This window comes from Mauremys mutica, chromosome 1, assembly GCF_020497125.1.
Source record: "Mauremys mutica isolate MM-2020 ecotype Southern chromosome 1, ASM2049712v1, whole genome shotgun sequence".
In the NCBI taxonomy this organism is placed as follows: Eukaryota; Metazoa; Chordata; order Testudines; family Geoemydidae; genus Mauremys; species Mauremys mutica.
The window spans coordinates 253,799,197-253,817,011 of NC_059072.1; the positions used below are offsets into that span (position 1 = coordinate 253,799,197).

At 39.2% G+C, this 17,815-nt stretch overlaps 1 protein-coding gene and 1 long non-coding RNA gene across 2 annotated transcripts in view; one reads left to right on the top strand and one right to left on the bottom strand.

Annotated features, from left to right (window-relative positions):
• The first annotated feature begins 1,040 nt into the window (after window positions 1-1,040).
• Window positions 1,041-9,669, top strand: LOC123364881. Its single transcript, XR_006577324.1, has 3 exons — window positions 1,041-1,327; window positions 8,558-8,708; window positions 9,526-9,669. It is a non-coding gene; the product is annotated as an uncharacterized LOC123364881 (long non-coding RNA).
• Window positions 3,670-17,815, bottom strand: part of TMCO3 (transmembrane and coiled-coil domains 3) — a 63,472-nt gene continuing 49,326 nt past the window's right edge. Inside the window, exons 10-13 of the mRNA XM_045007304.1 lie at window positions 14,135-14,285; window positions 7,965-8,044; window positions 7,154-7,303; window positions 3,670-4,173 (exon numbers count right to left, since the gene is read on the bottom strand). Of these exons, the coding sequence (XP_044863239.1) occupies window positions 4,060-4,173; window positions 7,154-7,303; window positions 7,965-8,044; window positions 14,135-14,285 (495 nt within the window). The 3' untranslated portion in view covers window positions 3,670-4,059. The remainder of the gene's footprint in view (window positions 4,174-7,153; window positions 7,304-7,964; window positions 8,045-14,134; window positions 14,286-17,815) is intronic.

The window sequence follows — 17,815 nt, forward strand, 5'->3', positions numbered from 1 at the left end:
ATAGGATATCCAATTCCACAGGATGGCCACTCTGGGGACACTAGGATGAAGGTGGTGCTTCCCTTCCCTCCCCACCCAAGGTGGGCGTGGGAGACAACTGCAGGGAGAAGCCAGCCAGAAACTTCAACTGGAAGAGCAGAAGCAGCGAAAGCAGAGACTTCAGACATTGAGAGCGTTCCAGTTTTGACCGGATTTTCTCTGCCCTGTGCTAATTGGCTGTTTGCTCCATCCTCCCCACCACCATCGCTCTCTTCAACTTAGCTTCATTCCATACCTGTCCCTCTTACCCTCTCCTCTCCTGTTCCCTTTACCCCTCCTTTTCTTCCCATTTAGCTTATCCCCTCTTAAGTAAACCCACCCATGTTACCCAAGAACACCTCTCTTGCGCTCCCTCTTCCCCCTCCCTCCACCTGGTTCCAGAAAGTGCTGTTGCAGAGTGAATTGCTTCCCTCTGGACTCTTGCAAATGGGGACAGGGACTTGTGTGTGATAATGGGGAAAAGCCACCCTGGGGGCAAGCGCCCCTGCATACTTCTCACCACACTCACCCATGACCTCTACTCTTCACCCCTTCCAAAACAAAGTAGTACCCAATGGAATTAGTAGCCCACTCAGTACAAAAAGAATTTAGAAGGAATTTTGGCTGAGACCTCTCAGGAAGGAATGAGAGGAGCAGAGGAATGCTTCAGTAAAGAAGCAGGAGCCCTAGAACTTGAGGCAGTGGCAGTAGCTGCCAGGGCATTTTTTGTAGAGAACTGCTAGGATTCAGATGAATCCTGCCTATCTTGGTCTCAGGAAAGCCTCAGACTTATTTAAAAGAAAAACCTTTATGCAAGTATAAAGTCTGTTTTAAAAACAAAATGACAAAATACATTTCTTGGTGAGATGCTGCTCACCAAGACAAAATAAACATTGAGTGTCCATCATTGAAAGGAACAGCCACCTCACATAAACCATATTTTAAAATGAAGGATTTTTGAACAGCCATGAGGCTGAAGACCCAGTACCAGGAGAAGAAAAGTTTAAAAAAAAAATCACACAACTAAAGCTTACATAAATATTCCCACACTAATTAACCCAAACTAAAGATAACTATACAATTTCTCCTGAAGAAGCACAAGTACAACAGATAGGCACTGCTCTCTCTGTTCCATCTCGCAGCCACAGGTGTTAAGGAACTGATGGTCATTGGCCTTGTTCCACCTTTTATGCCCTCAGGTTGGTGGGATAGTGCAGGCGAGGCCCAATGGACACTACTAGCCAGAATTCCAATTTCAAGCGTATGCACACCAGAAGTGGAATACATATAGACAAGCACTCAAAGAATGGTAAGTTGCCAGTCTATTTCAATTACAGTAACTCCACACTTAACGTCCTTTCACTTAATGTTGTTTCAAAGTTATGTCGCTGCTCAATTAGGGAACATGCTCGTTTAAAGTTGTGCAATGCTCCCTTATAACGTCATTTGGCTGCCTGCTCTGTTCATTGCTTGTAAGATTCTGTGGAAGAGCAGCGACTTTACAAGGGAGCATTGCACAAGTTTCTCTTCTCCGCCTCCTCCCCCTCCCTCCCAGCGCTTCCCCCACTGCCAAACAGCTGTTTGGCGGCACTTAGGACTTTCTGAGAGGGAGGGGGAGGAGCGGGGAAGCACTGCATCTCCGCTCTTCCCCCTCCCTCCCAGAAAGTCCTAAGCACAAAGCGCTGGGAGGGGAGGAGCGGGGAAGTGCCGTGGCTCTGCTCCTCCCCCCTCCCTCCCAGAAAGTCTTAAGTGCCACTAAATAGCTGTTTGGCAGTGCTTAGAACTTTGGGGGGAGGGGGAAGGAGCGGGGATGTGGCTGCTCTGGAGAGGAGGTGAAGTGGGGATGGGAAGAGGTGAGCCTGGAGTGGAGCAGGGACAGGAAGAGGTGGGCCTGGAGCATCCCCCAGCAAAGTCGGCACCTGTTCTTCTCTGGGAAAGCTGCAGCTGCTGCTGAGAAGGTACTTCCTAGCGTCCTTGCCTGCAGTGGGCTTGCCTGTGTTGGGTAAGCCAGGGGCACTTCCCAACCATCTGTACAGTACTGTACAGTATATAATGCCTTTTGTCTGCCCAAAAACATTTCCTTGGAACCTAACCCCCTGCATTTATATTAAATCTTATGGGAAAGCTGGATTTGTTTAACATCGTTTCACTTAAAGTTGCATTTTTCAGGAACATAACTACAACATTAAGTGAGTAGTTACTGTACTTTTATAATTTAAATGTCAAATGCTGATCTGCAACTGAAAACTATAGCTGAAATTAATGAAAAAAATTAAAATAAAGAGTCTTCAAAGTTTTTCTGTTAAAGATGGTATGTTTTTAATTGAACAGTGCTTCAGGTGGTAGATTTTTTTAGATTTCATTAGCAAGTTAAGAAATTCTACAATACATATTTAATGTGCATTTTTCTATTTTTGACTCACAAAAATGGTATTTCATACGGCAGTGTAATAGTAGATGTAAAATGTTGACAAATTACATCTTTCTATTTTAATAAAAACATTTGTTGTTTTTTTTAAACAGAAGAAATCACTCAAGCTAAATCTCCATAGTTCGTCAAAGTAAACTACATTCTGTTAGTCAGCTCATTCTATGACATTTAAAGAGCGAGCTTTCACAAGGTTTACTCTACTACACAGACTAAATTATAAGAATTTGTTAAAACAGAAGCACATACATATATCAGCACAAATTAAAAACATTTTTATATTAATATATCACTAAGAAGTTTGCATTGTATTCAGTATAAATTTCAAGTTTTGAGTTATTCATATTCTCAAAACATATCCAAATTGTCCCTTCTTTTGTGCAACATAATTTACACAAAATCATTTTTAATGTAGAATAAGTTATCTACTTTCATCCTAAAGAACTTTCAGAGAGTCACCAAAATGTTTTCATATCTATTTTAAGTTCTGAAATATTTAGGCTCTCTTTTCCTACTATTTTATTTTGGTCTCAATTAATTAAAAAAGTGTAAACAATCAGTATAACAATAAATCAATAACAGGAGATGTTGATAATTGGTGTCAGTCTTAAAAACAATTTAAAAGTCAAGACACCATCTGATCACAGTTAACTTTTAGTCACAAACGTAGTCAATAAATATGAGAACAAATTAAAATGAATTAAAGTTACAATCCTAAGCAAATACATAACATCTACTTTAAGAGGTATAACGAAAATCAAGATACTGGCTGTATCACTTGGGGATATATATTTTAATGCTTAAAATAGCTGAAAGCTAGAGTTGTTAAACCTCATCTCTGCCTTAAAGGGCTAGAGTTTACACACTACTGTATGTATGTGTGTGTGTATGTATATTATATACACACACACACACACACGCCTCTACCCTGATATAACGCTGTCCTCAGGAGCCAAAAAAATCTTACCGCATTATAGGTGAAACCGTGGTATATCGAACTTGCTTTGATCCGCCGGAGCGCACAGCCCCGCCCCCCAGGAGCGCTGCTTTACCACGTTATATCTGATTCGTGTTATATCGGGGTAGAGGGGTGTGTGTGTGTGTGACTGATGTCAGACCAGCATTTTAACTCTTGAATGTACAATTAACTTTCTCAAGAGTTATTTTAAGACCGTACCATGGGCACCATAAAATAACTTATATCTTCTTTTTTTTAATTCCTCTCTTTTTCTTTTTTTAAACAAAATTTTGTGATGAATGAACAGTAGAGGATGAAAATCAATGCAATAAAAAGGCACATACAGGCAAAATACTCAAGGCGATTGCATGATGCAATATTTAAAAAAATAATTTCTACTCTGTGTAACTGATTGGATCCAAATAAAAGGTTATTCTGGCAGATTTTAATATGTTACAACGTTTTGTAAAAGCTGTGCAATCATTAAAATACCAACCTTTTTTTAATGTAGTGTTTTGTTTCTTAAAATCATTATCAGAACCAAGTGCATGTTTAGAGGAATATCAAAACCTACTGTTTTCTAGCTGCATAGAAACACAATGAGCAATGAGGAGATTCTTTCCAAAGCAAATTTATTATTTCCATACAAGTCTTGTCAGGTACTTGATCGTCTTTCTGGTCTTGGTACACATTTCATAGTTGCAGCTCTCCACAGTGCTGGGGCAAGCAAAAGGCTTAGAGTAGTTACACTCAAAATAAGTAGATATACCTGAAAATTGGAGATCAGAATGGAATTACTTCTCTACAGTTCATATTCATAGTTGTGCAATAAACTAAGGAAGGGGTGGGAAGGTTAATGAGGTATGCCAATTAGGAAATTTCTGGACCACTTTTCATAGAGGCCTCAGATTGGCCTCTAACTCTGTGCCTGCAATTGCACATGCAAATGTATACACATATTAAGTAGTGAAATGCAAATAATTATTGGTATATTTACAGGACAATTTTAAAAATGCAGTCCATGGGATTCAATAAGGGACAAGACCAAAGGCCAAGTACCAACTACACTCAAAAATTCTATATTTGGTGTTAATTAACACCAAAGTGTGCTAGCCATTTTACAGATAAAAATCAAGCCATAATCCATACACTGAGTGCTTACATTCATTCTAAAAGCATAACTATATGACTGTACATCCTGAAAAGTTTAAAATAGTTACTTTTAAATCAAAAATCAGAAAAAAGCTGTTTACATCTTTAAAAATGGATAGTTTATTTTTGGAAATTTAAGTGCTATACCTTGACTTAAGTAAAGCTTTTGATCTTGCATGACCGTCTCATAAACAAACTATTCTCAGAGAGTAGATATTAGTGGTTCACAGTCAAGCTGGAAGGGCGTAACAAATGGGGTCTGGCAGGGATCAGACCTAGGTTCTGTTCTGTTCAATTTCTTTATAAATTATTTAGATAATGGCATAGAGAGTACATGTATAAAGTTTGCGGATACCACCAAGATGGAAAGGGCAGCAAGTGCTTTGGAGAATAGGATTAAAATTCAAAATGATTTGGACAGACTGGAGAAATGGTCTGAAGTAAACAAGACGAAATTCAGTAAGGACAAATGCAAAGTACTACACTTAGGCCTGGTCTACACTTGGGGTGGGGTCGATGTAAGATACGCAACTTCAGCTACGTGAATAGCGTAGATGAAGTCTAAGTATCTTATTTCAACGTATCTCCCATCCTCACGGCGTGGGATCGACAGCCGCGGCTCCCCATCGACTCCGCTACCGCCGCTTGCTCTGGTGGAGTTCCGGAGTTGACGGGAGCGTGTTCGGGGATCGATATATCGCGTCTAGATGAGACGCGATATATCGATCCCTGATAAACCGATCACTATCCGCTGATCTGGCAGGTAGTGTAGACATACCCTTAGGAAGGAACGCTCAATTGCACACATACAAAATGGGAAATGACTGCTTAGGAAGGAGTACTGTGGAAAGGGATCTGGGGTTAAAGTGGATCACAAGCTAAATATGAGTCAGCAGTGTAACAATGTCGCAAAAAAAAGCAAGCATTCTGGGATGTATCAGTAAGAGTGTTGTAAGCAAGACACGAGAAGTAATTCTTCCACTCCATTCCATGCTGCTAAGGCCTCAAGTGGAGCAGTGTGTCCAGTTCTGGGTGCCATATTTCAGGAAAGATGTGAACAAACTGGAGAAATTCCAGAGAATAGCAACAAAAATGATTAAAAGTCTAGAACTAATGACTTATGAGGAAAGATTTAAAAAATTGGGTTTGTTTAGTCTGGAGAAGAGAAGACTGAGGGAGGACATGATAAGTTTTCAAGTACATAAAAGGTTGTTACAAGGATGAGGTGAGAAACTGTTCTCCTTAATCTCGGATATTAGGACAAGAAGCAATGAGCTTAAATTGCAGCAAGGGAGTTTAGGCTGGACATTAGGAAAAACTTCCAAACTGTCAAGGTGGTTAAGCATTGGAATAAATTGCCTAAGGAGGTTATGGAATCTCTGTCACTGGAAGTTTTTAAGAACAGGTTAGACAAACACCTGTTAGAAACAGCCTAGTTATTACTTACTCCTGCCTTGAGTGCAGGAGTCTGGACTAGATGACCTATTGAGGTCCCTTCCAATCCTAGACTTCTATGATTCTATGTAAAATTATCTGGGGGAACAAAGATAGGAAAGGTGCCATAATTCTTGGTCTCAGAGCTCACAAAAATAAACAACAAGAACTCCATGCACGCACAAGCAGGCCCCAAACTTTCATTGTGATCTCTGTTTGCAGAGGCTGCAACTATTTCACAAAAGTGCAGTTTTTATAACTTCATGTTATGGAGGGGAGCATAGGGCCATTAGTCAGAATGCATAAATAATACACTATGTTTTTGTTTCCCTTATATGTAACTGGCCCCAACAACAATATAGTCTACTGCTATCACAGAATAAAGTTCTTTAGCTCAAGTAGTAGATTTATTTATATTGTTATTTGTGTTGAGATTGTGGGCTCAATTTCTATTGACAAACTTATTACGTTTCCAGCAACAGTTCATTACAGCTCATACAACAAGAGAACAAGGTTCTAATAGCTTGAAAATGAAAATACATCTGATGGTCTCACTGTAGTACATGTTTTCATAACTTGTGGAAAAGCTGGCCATTTTTGCTTAAAAGGATTTAAGCCAACGGGTTTTGTAAATCAAGATTAAGGTATGCTGACAGATGTGTTTGGGAAACTAGTACGTTTCCTGTCACACAGTCTGTAGCTGTAGGCCAATGTTATTTCATTAATCCTTTTCAATAATGACCAGTTACATATGTATCTACGATATTTTAAAGGGTCTTCAATCTTAGCTTTAATAATTTGGGTGTCATCAGAAATTCTCCATCAAGTACAAAACTTTATAGCTGTTCATTCTTTATAGAATTAAAGACTGTGCTAAATTAAAACAAGTTACCCAAAAGGGAAAGCCGCTTTTAAAAATATGGAAGCCCAATATGAAATTATATGAATGATAAAGAAATTATTTAGATAAATTATATTTATGAAAGACTTGCATGCATCAAATATCTTCTGATTTATGCAGGCCTATCTCATTTAGTCAGCATGTGCAAGATGATACCAAAAGATTACCAATTTAGAATGTATGTTTCAGATACAATATAGTATCAAAACCCAATCAACTACTCAGTTACTAAAAATGAAGTGGATATCTATAAATAGCTCACCTCTCGAGAAATGATCCCTGCTCTGCGTGCTCTACTTCCCAGAACAAAAGAAAACTCACTGACTTGTGCCAGCCCTGCTGAGACAATCCATTTGATATACTGGCTGCTCTTTGGAAGGATCAGAGAAAGGACAAGCACTGCCAAAACAAACTTTAGAAAACAGTTTGTTTTTAGAAGTATGGTAGATGATTACAGAGAGCATGCTGTTTTAATACAATAACAGTTATACCAGGTACTCTATTACCATGTATTGTTTCAGAAGACCATTGTGCTGGTCAACAGTTACTATGCATTTAAACACTTAAATCACACTGTTCACTAGCAGCTGTCCTTTATACAGTCTAAAAGTAGTACAGAATTTGGTACAGTGAAAACATCTGACAATGCTTGCATACATCCCACAAAGTCTAAATTTAACTGCCCCCTTTAATGTTAAAAAGTCCCATTAAATACTGGAGTCTCACATCAAAATATAACTCTAAGTAAAAATTACAGAACATATAGCAAAAACTGATATTAAATACATTCTTCAGTAATAACACTTTATATATTTCACAGGGGTGTTGCAAGGATAAATACATCAAATACTGTGAAGTTCTTTGAGATCTACTGATGAAAAGTACTAAGTATTATTATTATTATAATAATATAAAAACATTTACTATATCTCACAGACACACAGTATTCAGAAGAAATCTTTGCCAAAATGAAAATTCTGTATTTAAGCATGTAGTTTAAATATTATGCGTATTACATGGCATGCAGCACTTAAAATACCTATGTTATCAAAGGATAAAGAAAAAAAAGATACCTTCATTATTACCACTGATAATGTAAGAAATAGCAAGACTGTGAGTTCATATATTACAAAGGTGGGGAAAACATGAAGCCCTGTAAGAGAAACCGAGAATAGGTTACAAATATTATTGCTTTACTATATCATTTTCCAGTAATAGTGAATATAACACAAGAACATTTACATGTACATTTCTAAACAAACATGGGATGATGAAATCCTGACTGGTTTTCTTTTTAATAGTTTCTCTTAAATACATCTGTGAAAATCACTGGAACAACATAGTTATGTTACACGATAATTGTGATTTCCTTTGCTTTTGTTTAGTTGGTTGTTCTGGGGGGAAAGCTACAAGATTAGGAAAGATTTCTTATAAAGTAACTGGACTTCTTCAAACGTTTGTCCCTATGAGTGTTCCACTTTATGTGTGCATGTGCCCCAGGCCCTTTTGATCAGAGATTTTTTGGTACGTGATAGCAATGCTTGTTTGGTCCATGCACACACACTAGCTATCCTCGTGCTTTGTACCAAGGGTTACTCCTGGCTGGGGGAATTCTGCGCTACTGCATAATTAATGAGATGCACATATTTGTATTTGTTTTCTGCAGAAAAAAGCTTCCGCTGAAACGTTGCTGCAATTCCATCTTTTGCCCACCAGAGGGCACTGTGGCAATAGGACATAGCAGCAGCTCCGGGACAGCTAGGGAAGACAAAGAACCTGCCTTCTTCACAGCTTCTTCACAGCGCCTGTAAGATCAGGTCAGGAGATGGGGCTCATAAGGGCTAGTGGAGGAGGACAGAATGGGGCAGGGGCTGAATGGGAGTGGAGGCACAGGGCCACATGGTGATGGGGGAAGGGATGCAGAGCCACATTGGGACGGGGGGTGGCTGAATGGGGGCACAAAGACACATAGGGATGGAGATGCAGGGACACAGGGACAGGAGGTGGCTAGGTGGGGGCACAGAGACATATGGGGACAGGGGGAAGGTGGTACATGGACACATATGGATGGGGGAGTGGATGTCTGAGTGGGGGTGGAGGGACACATGGGTATGCAGAAACACATGGGGACAGGGAGAGATGTGCCTGATTGAATGGGAGAGGCTAGGGGTCAGACAAGGTCTGCATATGGGAAGATCCCTAATAATCCTTCCCCACTCCACAAAAAAACCTGTTCCATATTTTTCCCCGCACATACCCAGCAACTCTCCAAGTTCAAACCCAGGCTCCTTCTCAGTAATTTACCTCCCCCTCCCTCAGCTCCTCCATTACCCCTGACTCCCCCAAGCCTTTGCACTGCTTCTGAGGGGTGCAGGAAATATGGTTCTGTATTGTAGTTTAAATTAATTATTACTCAGAGTTCTGTATTAATATACCTAGTAAGGAATCTATTTGTCAAAAAACAGTTCCTGAATCTTTTTTGTTGTCTGTATTGTCTGACAGGTATTTTGACATAAATGACCAAAAATAATTGAAACTGGTGTGATTATATTGTGTTATTTTGACAAATAAAATACGCAGAATTTTGCAGAATCTGAAAATACTGTGAACAGAATTTTTAATTTTTTGGCACAGAATTCCCTCAGGAGTACAAGTGTATATACAGCTGTGATGGACAAACTGCACTTGGTTCCTTCTCAATCCCATGTAAAAAAAGATTCTGAAGCAGGAGGGAAGGAGTGCAAGTAGTGGAGCATCCATGTGAACATAAATCTTGAAGAACTCCAGGTACTGTACAAAATAAGTAACCTTTCCTTTTTTGAGTTATGTCCTTACATGCACTCCACTTCAGGTGCCCTATGAGCAGTATTCCTCAAAAGGAAGTGAGTGTTTTGGAACAGGGTCTAAGACTGTCTGGAAGGCAGCAATTCCAATGGCGGCATCTGCTTGAGATACATGCACTAAGTCACACTACTTTGAGAAAGTGTGGATGGAAGCCCATGTAGCAGCTCTGCAAATTTTTATAAATAGGTAATTTTTTTTTAGTAAGGGTACAGAAGTGGACTGAGAGCTGGAGGATGGGCTAGAGCCCTAAGAGGGCGCTGGACATTAGCATCCTTGCAGCAGGAGAGAATTCAACTACAAACCCTTTTGGAATATCTTTGGGTGAACATAGGTATCCCTTTAACTCTGTCTATAAAAGAGATAAATAAACTAGGAGAGGCACGAAAGGATTGAGTCCTGTCCAAATAAAAGGCTAATAAAAGGTGAAGAGCAGCTTCCTCCCTGAACCAATGAGGTTTAGGATGAAAAACTGGCACATTAATATGAAAACACAAGGTCACCAGTGGTAAGAACCAGGGATGTGGTCAGAGAAATACTTTGCCTTTAAAGAAAACTCTGTAGGAAGGATCAGCCATCAATCCTTTTGCTCACCAACTATGAGAGCAAGGGGATAGCTGCCAGGAAAGTTGTTTTCATGGATAACTATAAAAGCAAGCCAGTGGCTCAAAGGGAGGTTTCGAGTGTTCAGGATCAAATTCAAATCCCACACTATGGTGGGCTTCCCGACCTGAGGAAACATATTAGATAACCCTCTGAGGAACTTTGAAGTTGCAGGATGAGTTAACACCAAACACATTTCCACAGGAGAATGAAACCCACTGATGGCTGTTAGGTGAACATTAACAGAACTCAGAGAAAGGCCTGTGTTCTTCAAAATGAAAAGCTTCTCTATAATCTCCAAGAGGGGAGAGTTGGCAGGAGACAGTTGTTGTTGCACACCCCCAATGGTAAAAATCTCTTCATTTCTGCAGATAAGTTTTTCTAGTTGATTCTTTTCTGGCATTCAACAGTACCTGTTGAACCTTTATAGAATAGGAGAATTCTATTCCCAAGAAATAACCAGCCACCAAGCTTTGATTCATAGAATGCTCAGGTTGGGATGAGGAATGTTTCCCAAGTCCTGATTGAGAAGATCAGGCATTGACAGAAGATTGATAGCAGGGTGAGATGAGACACAAATTAGGTAAGGAAACTATGCCTGCCTCAGCCAAGTCAGCACAATCACAGTAACTTTCAGAGGGGTAGCCGTGTTAGTCTGGTTCTGTAGAAGCAGCAAAGAATCCTGTGGCACCTTATAGACTAACAGACGTTTTGCAGCATGAGCTTTCGTGGGTGAATACCCACTTCTTCAGATGCAAGGCATCTTGCATCTGCATCTGAAGAAGTGGGTATTCACCCACGAAAGCTCATGCTACAAAACGTCTGTTAGTCTATAAGGTGCCACAGGATTCTTTGCTGCTTCCACAGTAACTTTGGCTTAGTCCTGTTTAATCTTGTGTAGGACTCTGAGGATGAGAGGTGTTGGAAGACAGCATAGAACAAGTTCTTTGACCAGGAGATGTGAAAAGCATCCCCCAAGGAATGACAACCTAGACCGCCTCTTGAGCAAAATGGTTTCTTGGTGGTGGTGGTATTCTGGAGGCCAGGTACACAAACAGTTGAAGTAAGGATGTGATGGTCTACACAGCAGTTCCATAGCTTTATTGCTTCTGCATGAAGGGAAGGGGATCTCGCTTCCCCAGAGAATTTATGTAATATATACTGGTCCCATTATCTGACATTCTGACAGATTGTCCTTTGATCATACAAAGGAATTGTTGACAGGCACCTCTGATGGCCCTGAGTGCCAGAAGGTTAAAAGATTCCTGGGAGGTTCACCTGCCCTGAATAGTGTGCTCAGGAAGATGCGCTCCCCATCCTACAAGGGATGCATCAGAAACAATAGTGATGGTGGGGGGTGGATGGGTGAAGGGGACTTGGCTGGGATTCTTCCACCAGTCAAGGGTATGTGACGAGGAATGGAGAACAACTTGTTCAATCTTTGTCTGTTGGACAGGCCTAGGAGCAGCAGAGTTGTAACCTGGCATGTGATGTAGGGATGCTGCCATGTGGCTGAGGAGCTGCAGAGAAGTCCTGGCAGTTATCTGAGGACTCAACTGTACTTGCATAAACCAAATTTGTTAATATAGTAAATTGACCTTTGGTAGCTAAGGCCTGGATTTGTAGCATCCAGAATGGCCCCTACAAATTCTAGTAGCTGAACTGGTGAGAGAGAGGACTTCTCAGTATTAAAATGAAGCCCTAGCATGTTGAACAGAGTCACAGCTTTCTTGATGGCGACTTGAACCTTGGTGTAAGAACATCCTTCAAGTAGCCAAATCAAACTAGGGGAAGACAACTACTCCCCATTAATGAAATTTGGTGGCAACTACCATCGTAACCGTTGTAAATATCCTGAGGGCAGTAGGAAGCCTGAAGGGGCGCACTTGACATTTAACATGCTCTTGACTTATGACACAACATAGAAACATCTTATGAGAACGATGTATTGCAATATGAAAGTATGTGTCTTGTATATCGAGGGTTGTGAACCAGTCCCCCGGATTTAGAAATGGTACAATAGCTGCAAGTATCACCATCCTGACCTTCTGCTCCTTGATGGAGGCGTTTAGCATCCTGAGATCTAGACCAGTCTCCATCTGCCCTTCTTTTTGGGAACCAGAAAGTATTTGGAATAGAACACTTTCCTTTTGTACTGGGTAGGATCTAGCTCCTCAGTTCCTATATGCAGACGGGAGAAACCCTCTGGTCTCCACAGTGGTTTATGAGATGGGTTCCTGAAAGGGACAAGGAAGGGGATGGGACAAGGATATGGACTTGAAATGGATGGAGTAGCCTCATGTTATAACCTCCAAAACCTATCTATTGGAAGTAATCTACTCCCATGAGGTGAGAAAATGAGAGAGATGATCACCAAAAGGTGGGCAGGTCACGGTAGGATGATGCAATGTCATATGCAAAAAGTGGGAATGTTCGTAACCCCCCAAAGTTATCAAAATGTATGCTTGGCTGACAAGGATGGCTGAGTTGTTGCTGTCAAAGTAGCCAAGGCTTTTCTTTTCTGCAGTCTAAGTTTCTTTCTAGGAAGTTCTGAGGGTCCATGGTAAGTAGAAAATTGGGACGTGTGAGATCTTTGAGCCCTTTGTGACCTACTGAAGCTTCTCTTGCCTGCAGGTGTACAGAACTCCAGTGAACAAAGGGTAGCCCTTGATTCTTCAGAGAGTGTAAGGACTCATCCATGGACTTCCTGAGCCCACCAAAAGGAAAGCCTGTCGGGGATTTACCAAATTGTTTTTGTGGGCTTTAGAAAAGCCTCAATTATGGGCAAGGCTACTTGAGTAGAAGAGGGAGTATGAAGAAAATCCAATAGTCTATGCTGGAACTCTTGGACTTCTTCCAAGGGAATGTGGAGAGTGTCAGTGACTGTTCATCAGGTCCTGAAATTGTCTAAAATCATCTGTGGGGGTGAGATAAATGCCTCATCAGAGGAGGACAAATAAATATTTGTTTAAGGGGTAGACTCATTAGCTCTTTTTTCTTATTCTTCAAACAATTCCTCCTGTGGTGGGGACTGAGATGGAGGGATGGAAGGAACAGAAGAGCACAGACTCTGGCACTGAATCCGGAAGCTAGATGCCTTGGAGACCTGCTGATGATAGGGAGCCCAAGGTTCCCAATATGGCCATTGAGGTGGGCAACAAAGGAATGGGGAGGATGCCCCCAAGTTTGGCCATACCAAGGAGGATGTGGAATGGCTTGAGGCTGTCTGTGTCTTGAAATGTCCCTTGGTGGTTTAACAGTTCAGCTGAGAATCTTTAGCTACGAATATTCCAACTCAGTCACTTATACATACCCAAAAGTTGTAACTTAGCCTGCCAAATTCACCCTCCCTCTAAAAACTGATTCATTTTAAGAATTGCCTATTCAACAATCTGACTGATCATCATAAATTATTTTTAGTATAATAAGAAATATCCAAGGCAGGGAATAAACACAGAAGAGTAGTGTGGTTTTTTTTTTTTAAACTGTTTTAACTGCAAGCATTTTAGCTCCGTGTGTAAAACAGGTCCAATTCAATTGAGAGATTTAACACTCAAGAATTTGCATTTTTAAATGCCAGTAAGAGGCCAGAGTTAACATCACAGATTTCATTTACACATCCATAAAATATTTCAATGCTGTATTTAAAAATAAAACATTAGTAAGTTAATGTAGTTAGTGAATACTTTTCTTAATATTTTTACAAAATAAAAATCTTGTAAACCCACCCGCCCCTTCACTCACACTTCAAGGTAGACTTGCAGTCTGACACTTTTAATGAACTTTCTAAAAAAGTTACCTATAGATGCAAAGAAAATGATGGCAAGAAAGTCACGTATTGGTTCAATACAGGACATAATCTCTTCAGTAACCATGTGACCCTGAGAAGAGATCAGTGCTCCCGCTAAGAAGCATCCCAATTCCATTGAAACATCCAATAGCTCTGTGATCTGTTAAAGAAGAAAGGAAAGTTTATTCCTATTCTCTGGCTGTAATCAATTATGATTATAGTTTACAGTTATAGACTACAAAAATACTACTTTGGGATTTAATGTATTACTTACTGCATCTCAATACAATTTCAACAATGAAAGGAATTTATAAGATTTATTTCAATATATTATTCTACAGTAATGCATTTACTGTGGTAATCTAGATTATTAATAAACTAAACTAGAGACACCCTCTAGAAACATAATTGTAAATTTTCCATCCCGCACTTTAAGACTTCTTGTATCATGCTCCAGGAATAACATCTAGTCCCACTGACTCCCATTGATTTCAACAGAGATTGGATTTCACCTAATTAAATTAATTTAAACCAGCAAATTTCCTGCCAATTGTTAAACGAGGATAAATACTCTGAATTTATAATCTGGGACAAGATTACAGTCTTGATTTAAAAAGGATTTGAGTATGTGCTTAAATTCCATTGTTAATGGGATTTAAGAACATGCTTAAGTGCTTTGCTGGATAGGGCTGAATTTAAGCATGTATACATAAGTGCTCTGCTGAAGTAGAGCCTATCATACTTGAAAGATGTTATATTGTGCTTCAGTTACTGCTTGTTTGTTTACGATCCATGGCATTAAAAAGGAAATGGAACGAAAATGTTTGTCAAGAGTCCAATTTAATCTTACAAAAACAAGAAAATTGCACCATGCAAAATGAAGACAGTGCTCTGAGTGTTTAAATAGTGAGCAGCACCTTTTATCACATATAAAAGTATTAAAAAATAAAATATATAAATATAACTGGTATTTAAAATCCTGCTGCTGCAGGCAGACATCTTACTGAAAGACAATGTCATAAATATTGAGGGAATGCATTAAACTGACAACCAATTTCCATCCTAATTTAGCTTAAGCAATAACATGTTACACAGTATACTTATGCCTTGGATGGTGTTGCAGTATAAAGTTAGAGGCCTAAACCCAAGAAACTATAATCAATGGAGGAAAGCAATAATCCCTGAGATATGCACTGCCTAGAATGTCTTATTTACTATGAACTGGAATCCACAAATAAAATTAAAAGTCCTGAGTATGCATCAATATTAATGATCAAACAACTCCATTGTGTCCAGAGTTCTGATGCAATTCCAAAAACATTTAATCATATGGATTAGTCTATCACACAATATAGTTATTTACCAGTAATCAAACTAATAAAAGAAAATTATAGCCCATGTAGGCTGCCATATCACATCTGGATACCCCATATTTTAATAATTAAATTAAATTTTATTTTCAAAATATGGACTGCTCTTACCAGGAATTTTAAAATTATGAGAGAAGTTTTAAAGCTTCAAACCACTTTGACAGAGAAGAAAACACAAGATGGTGGATGTGATGGAAAATATGAGTCAAAGAAATTTTACAGAAATTATTTTTAAAAATGTATTTATAAAAGAAACAGCACTGTAGGAAGTACTCATACTTTAAAAACAGCATTTTCAGCACACATCTGAAACATGCCTTTGCTACTAAGATATAACATGCTCATGTGTCAAGTTATTAAAAGAGCTGTGTCTCAAAATAATTAGTTTACATTTTAATTATTTGCATTTGGGATGGTTAATTCAGTGTTTAAGAAAGACTTTACAATCTCCTCAACTGGATTTTCATGCTACTGTGGTGTCATGAGAAATCACTGTTCAGCGAGGTAACAACTTAAATATAAGAGAGACATACCATCCACAAGTCAATAATGCATAAACACAATAACCAACTAGAAATTATATACAATAATATAAAACAATACCCTGTTTTTCCCCTCCAACATAAAAGCCCCAATCTATCCACTTATTGCAGAAGAAGGTAAAACAGAGCATAAAACGCATGTCAGCTGAAAATGGTGGCTTTATCATTCACTTGTCTACTCCCCAGACCAGTGGTTCTGAACCAGGGGTGCACATACCCCAGAGGGTACTCAGAGGTCTTCCAGAGGGTACATTAACCCATCTAGATATTTGCCTAGTTTTATAACAGATTACATAAAAAGCACTAGCAAAGGCAGTACAAACTTAAATTTCATACAATAACTTGTTTATACTGCTCTATATACTACACACTGAAATATAAGTACAACATTTATATTCCCATTGTTTTATTTTATAATTATATGGTAAAAATGAGAAATTAAGTAATTTTTCAGTAATAGTGTGCCGTGACACTTTGTATTTTTATGTTGGATTTTGTAAGCAAATAGTTTTTAAGTGAGGTAAAACTTGGGGCAAGCAAGACAAATTAGACTCCTGAAAGGGGTACAGTAGTCTGGAAAGTTTGAGAACCACTGCCCCAGAATGAAAGTAGTATTATTAAACCCTCAGCCCCACAAAATATTTACTACTATTCCATCTGGGGAAAACCTACAGTATTAGTATCACACATACAGTAGCTAATACTGAAAGAAAAAATACAAGTAATGGGATTTAACCAGACCACAACTTTATTAAGTAATGCATCTGGGATCTATCTGGCAATAACTCATCCAGTCCAGGTCATCCTTCCTTTGTAATCCTTAGCACCTGGTGGAGAGCTACTGTCTGTGCCCCCTGTCGTCTCCCTCCAGCCTCAAACCTGATCTGTCAATATGATACATCTGATATATTTCTGTAATGACTTTTTATATACATTAATAAAATATTTGAAATAAAACTGTCAGTTTTCATTCAAAAGTACTCAAAGCAATAGTATATATTTGCATTCTCCACTTTAAGTACTGAAAAAGGACTCCACTTTCTTTTATGGCTTAAACCCACTAATACACATCCTTGTGCGTACGTTGTGCTACTCCTCTTTTACTAATACTTCAGATAGGCACAATTTCTGTTAATGTTTCTAGTGGAGGCCCATTTCAAATAAAATATGACCCCTTACTATAGAAATCAACTTATTTTTGCGTGATTAAGCAGATTTCTAAAGTCACCACTACACACTTTGTTTTAAGTTTTTCTGTTGCCTTTTTATTAAAAGTGCTTCACAGAAATTATGTCTGCTAGTTAATGGAAATCTACACGAAACTATGAATAAGCTGTTTCTTCTCTTACTTATATGACCTAACAATCTGCTGCGCTTGTTTAGAAAAGGATTGGAATCTCAAGCACTTCTGTGTAATTTAGAAAAATGCCATTGCTGTAGAAGTCTATGAATTATGAAATGGTTCTCCTGTTAACCTCTTACATGACCTAAATTATAAAGATTAAAAGATGTAGTCCCTTAGCAAAAAGTGGCATGAATACTCAAGTCCATTCTCAAGGTATGTCTCTACTTAGGGTGGTGTGTACAGTACAGACAATGCATACCCAGCTAGCAGTGTAGATGGTGAGACATGGGTCAGCAAATAGAGTACCCTACACATGCCTATACCCTACATGGCTCTCTACATGGCCAAGCAGCGCCTCCCATGTCTACACTGCTGTATTTGGCAATGTCCCACTGCCTCCTTCCTGCTGGAGCCTTTACACACTGCAGGGAAG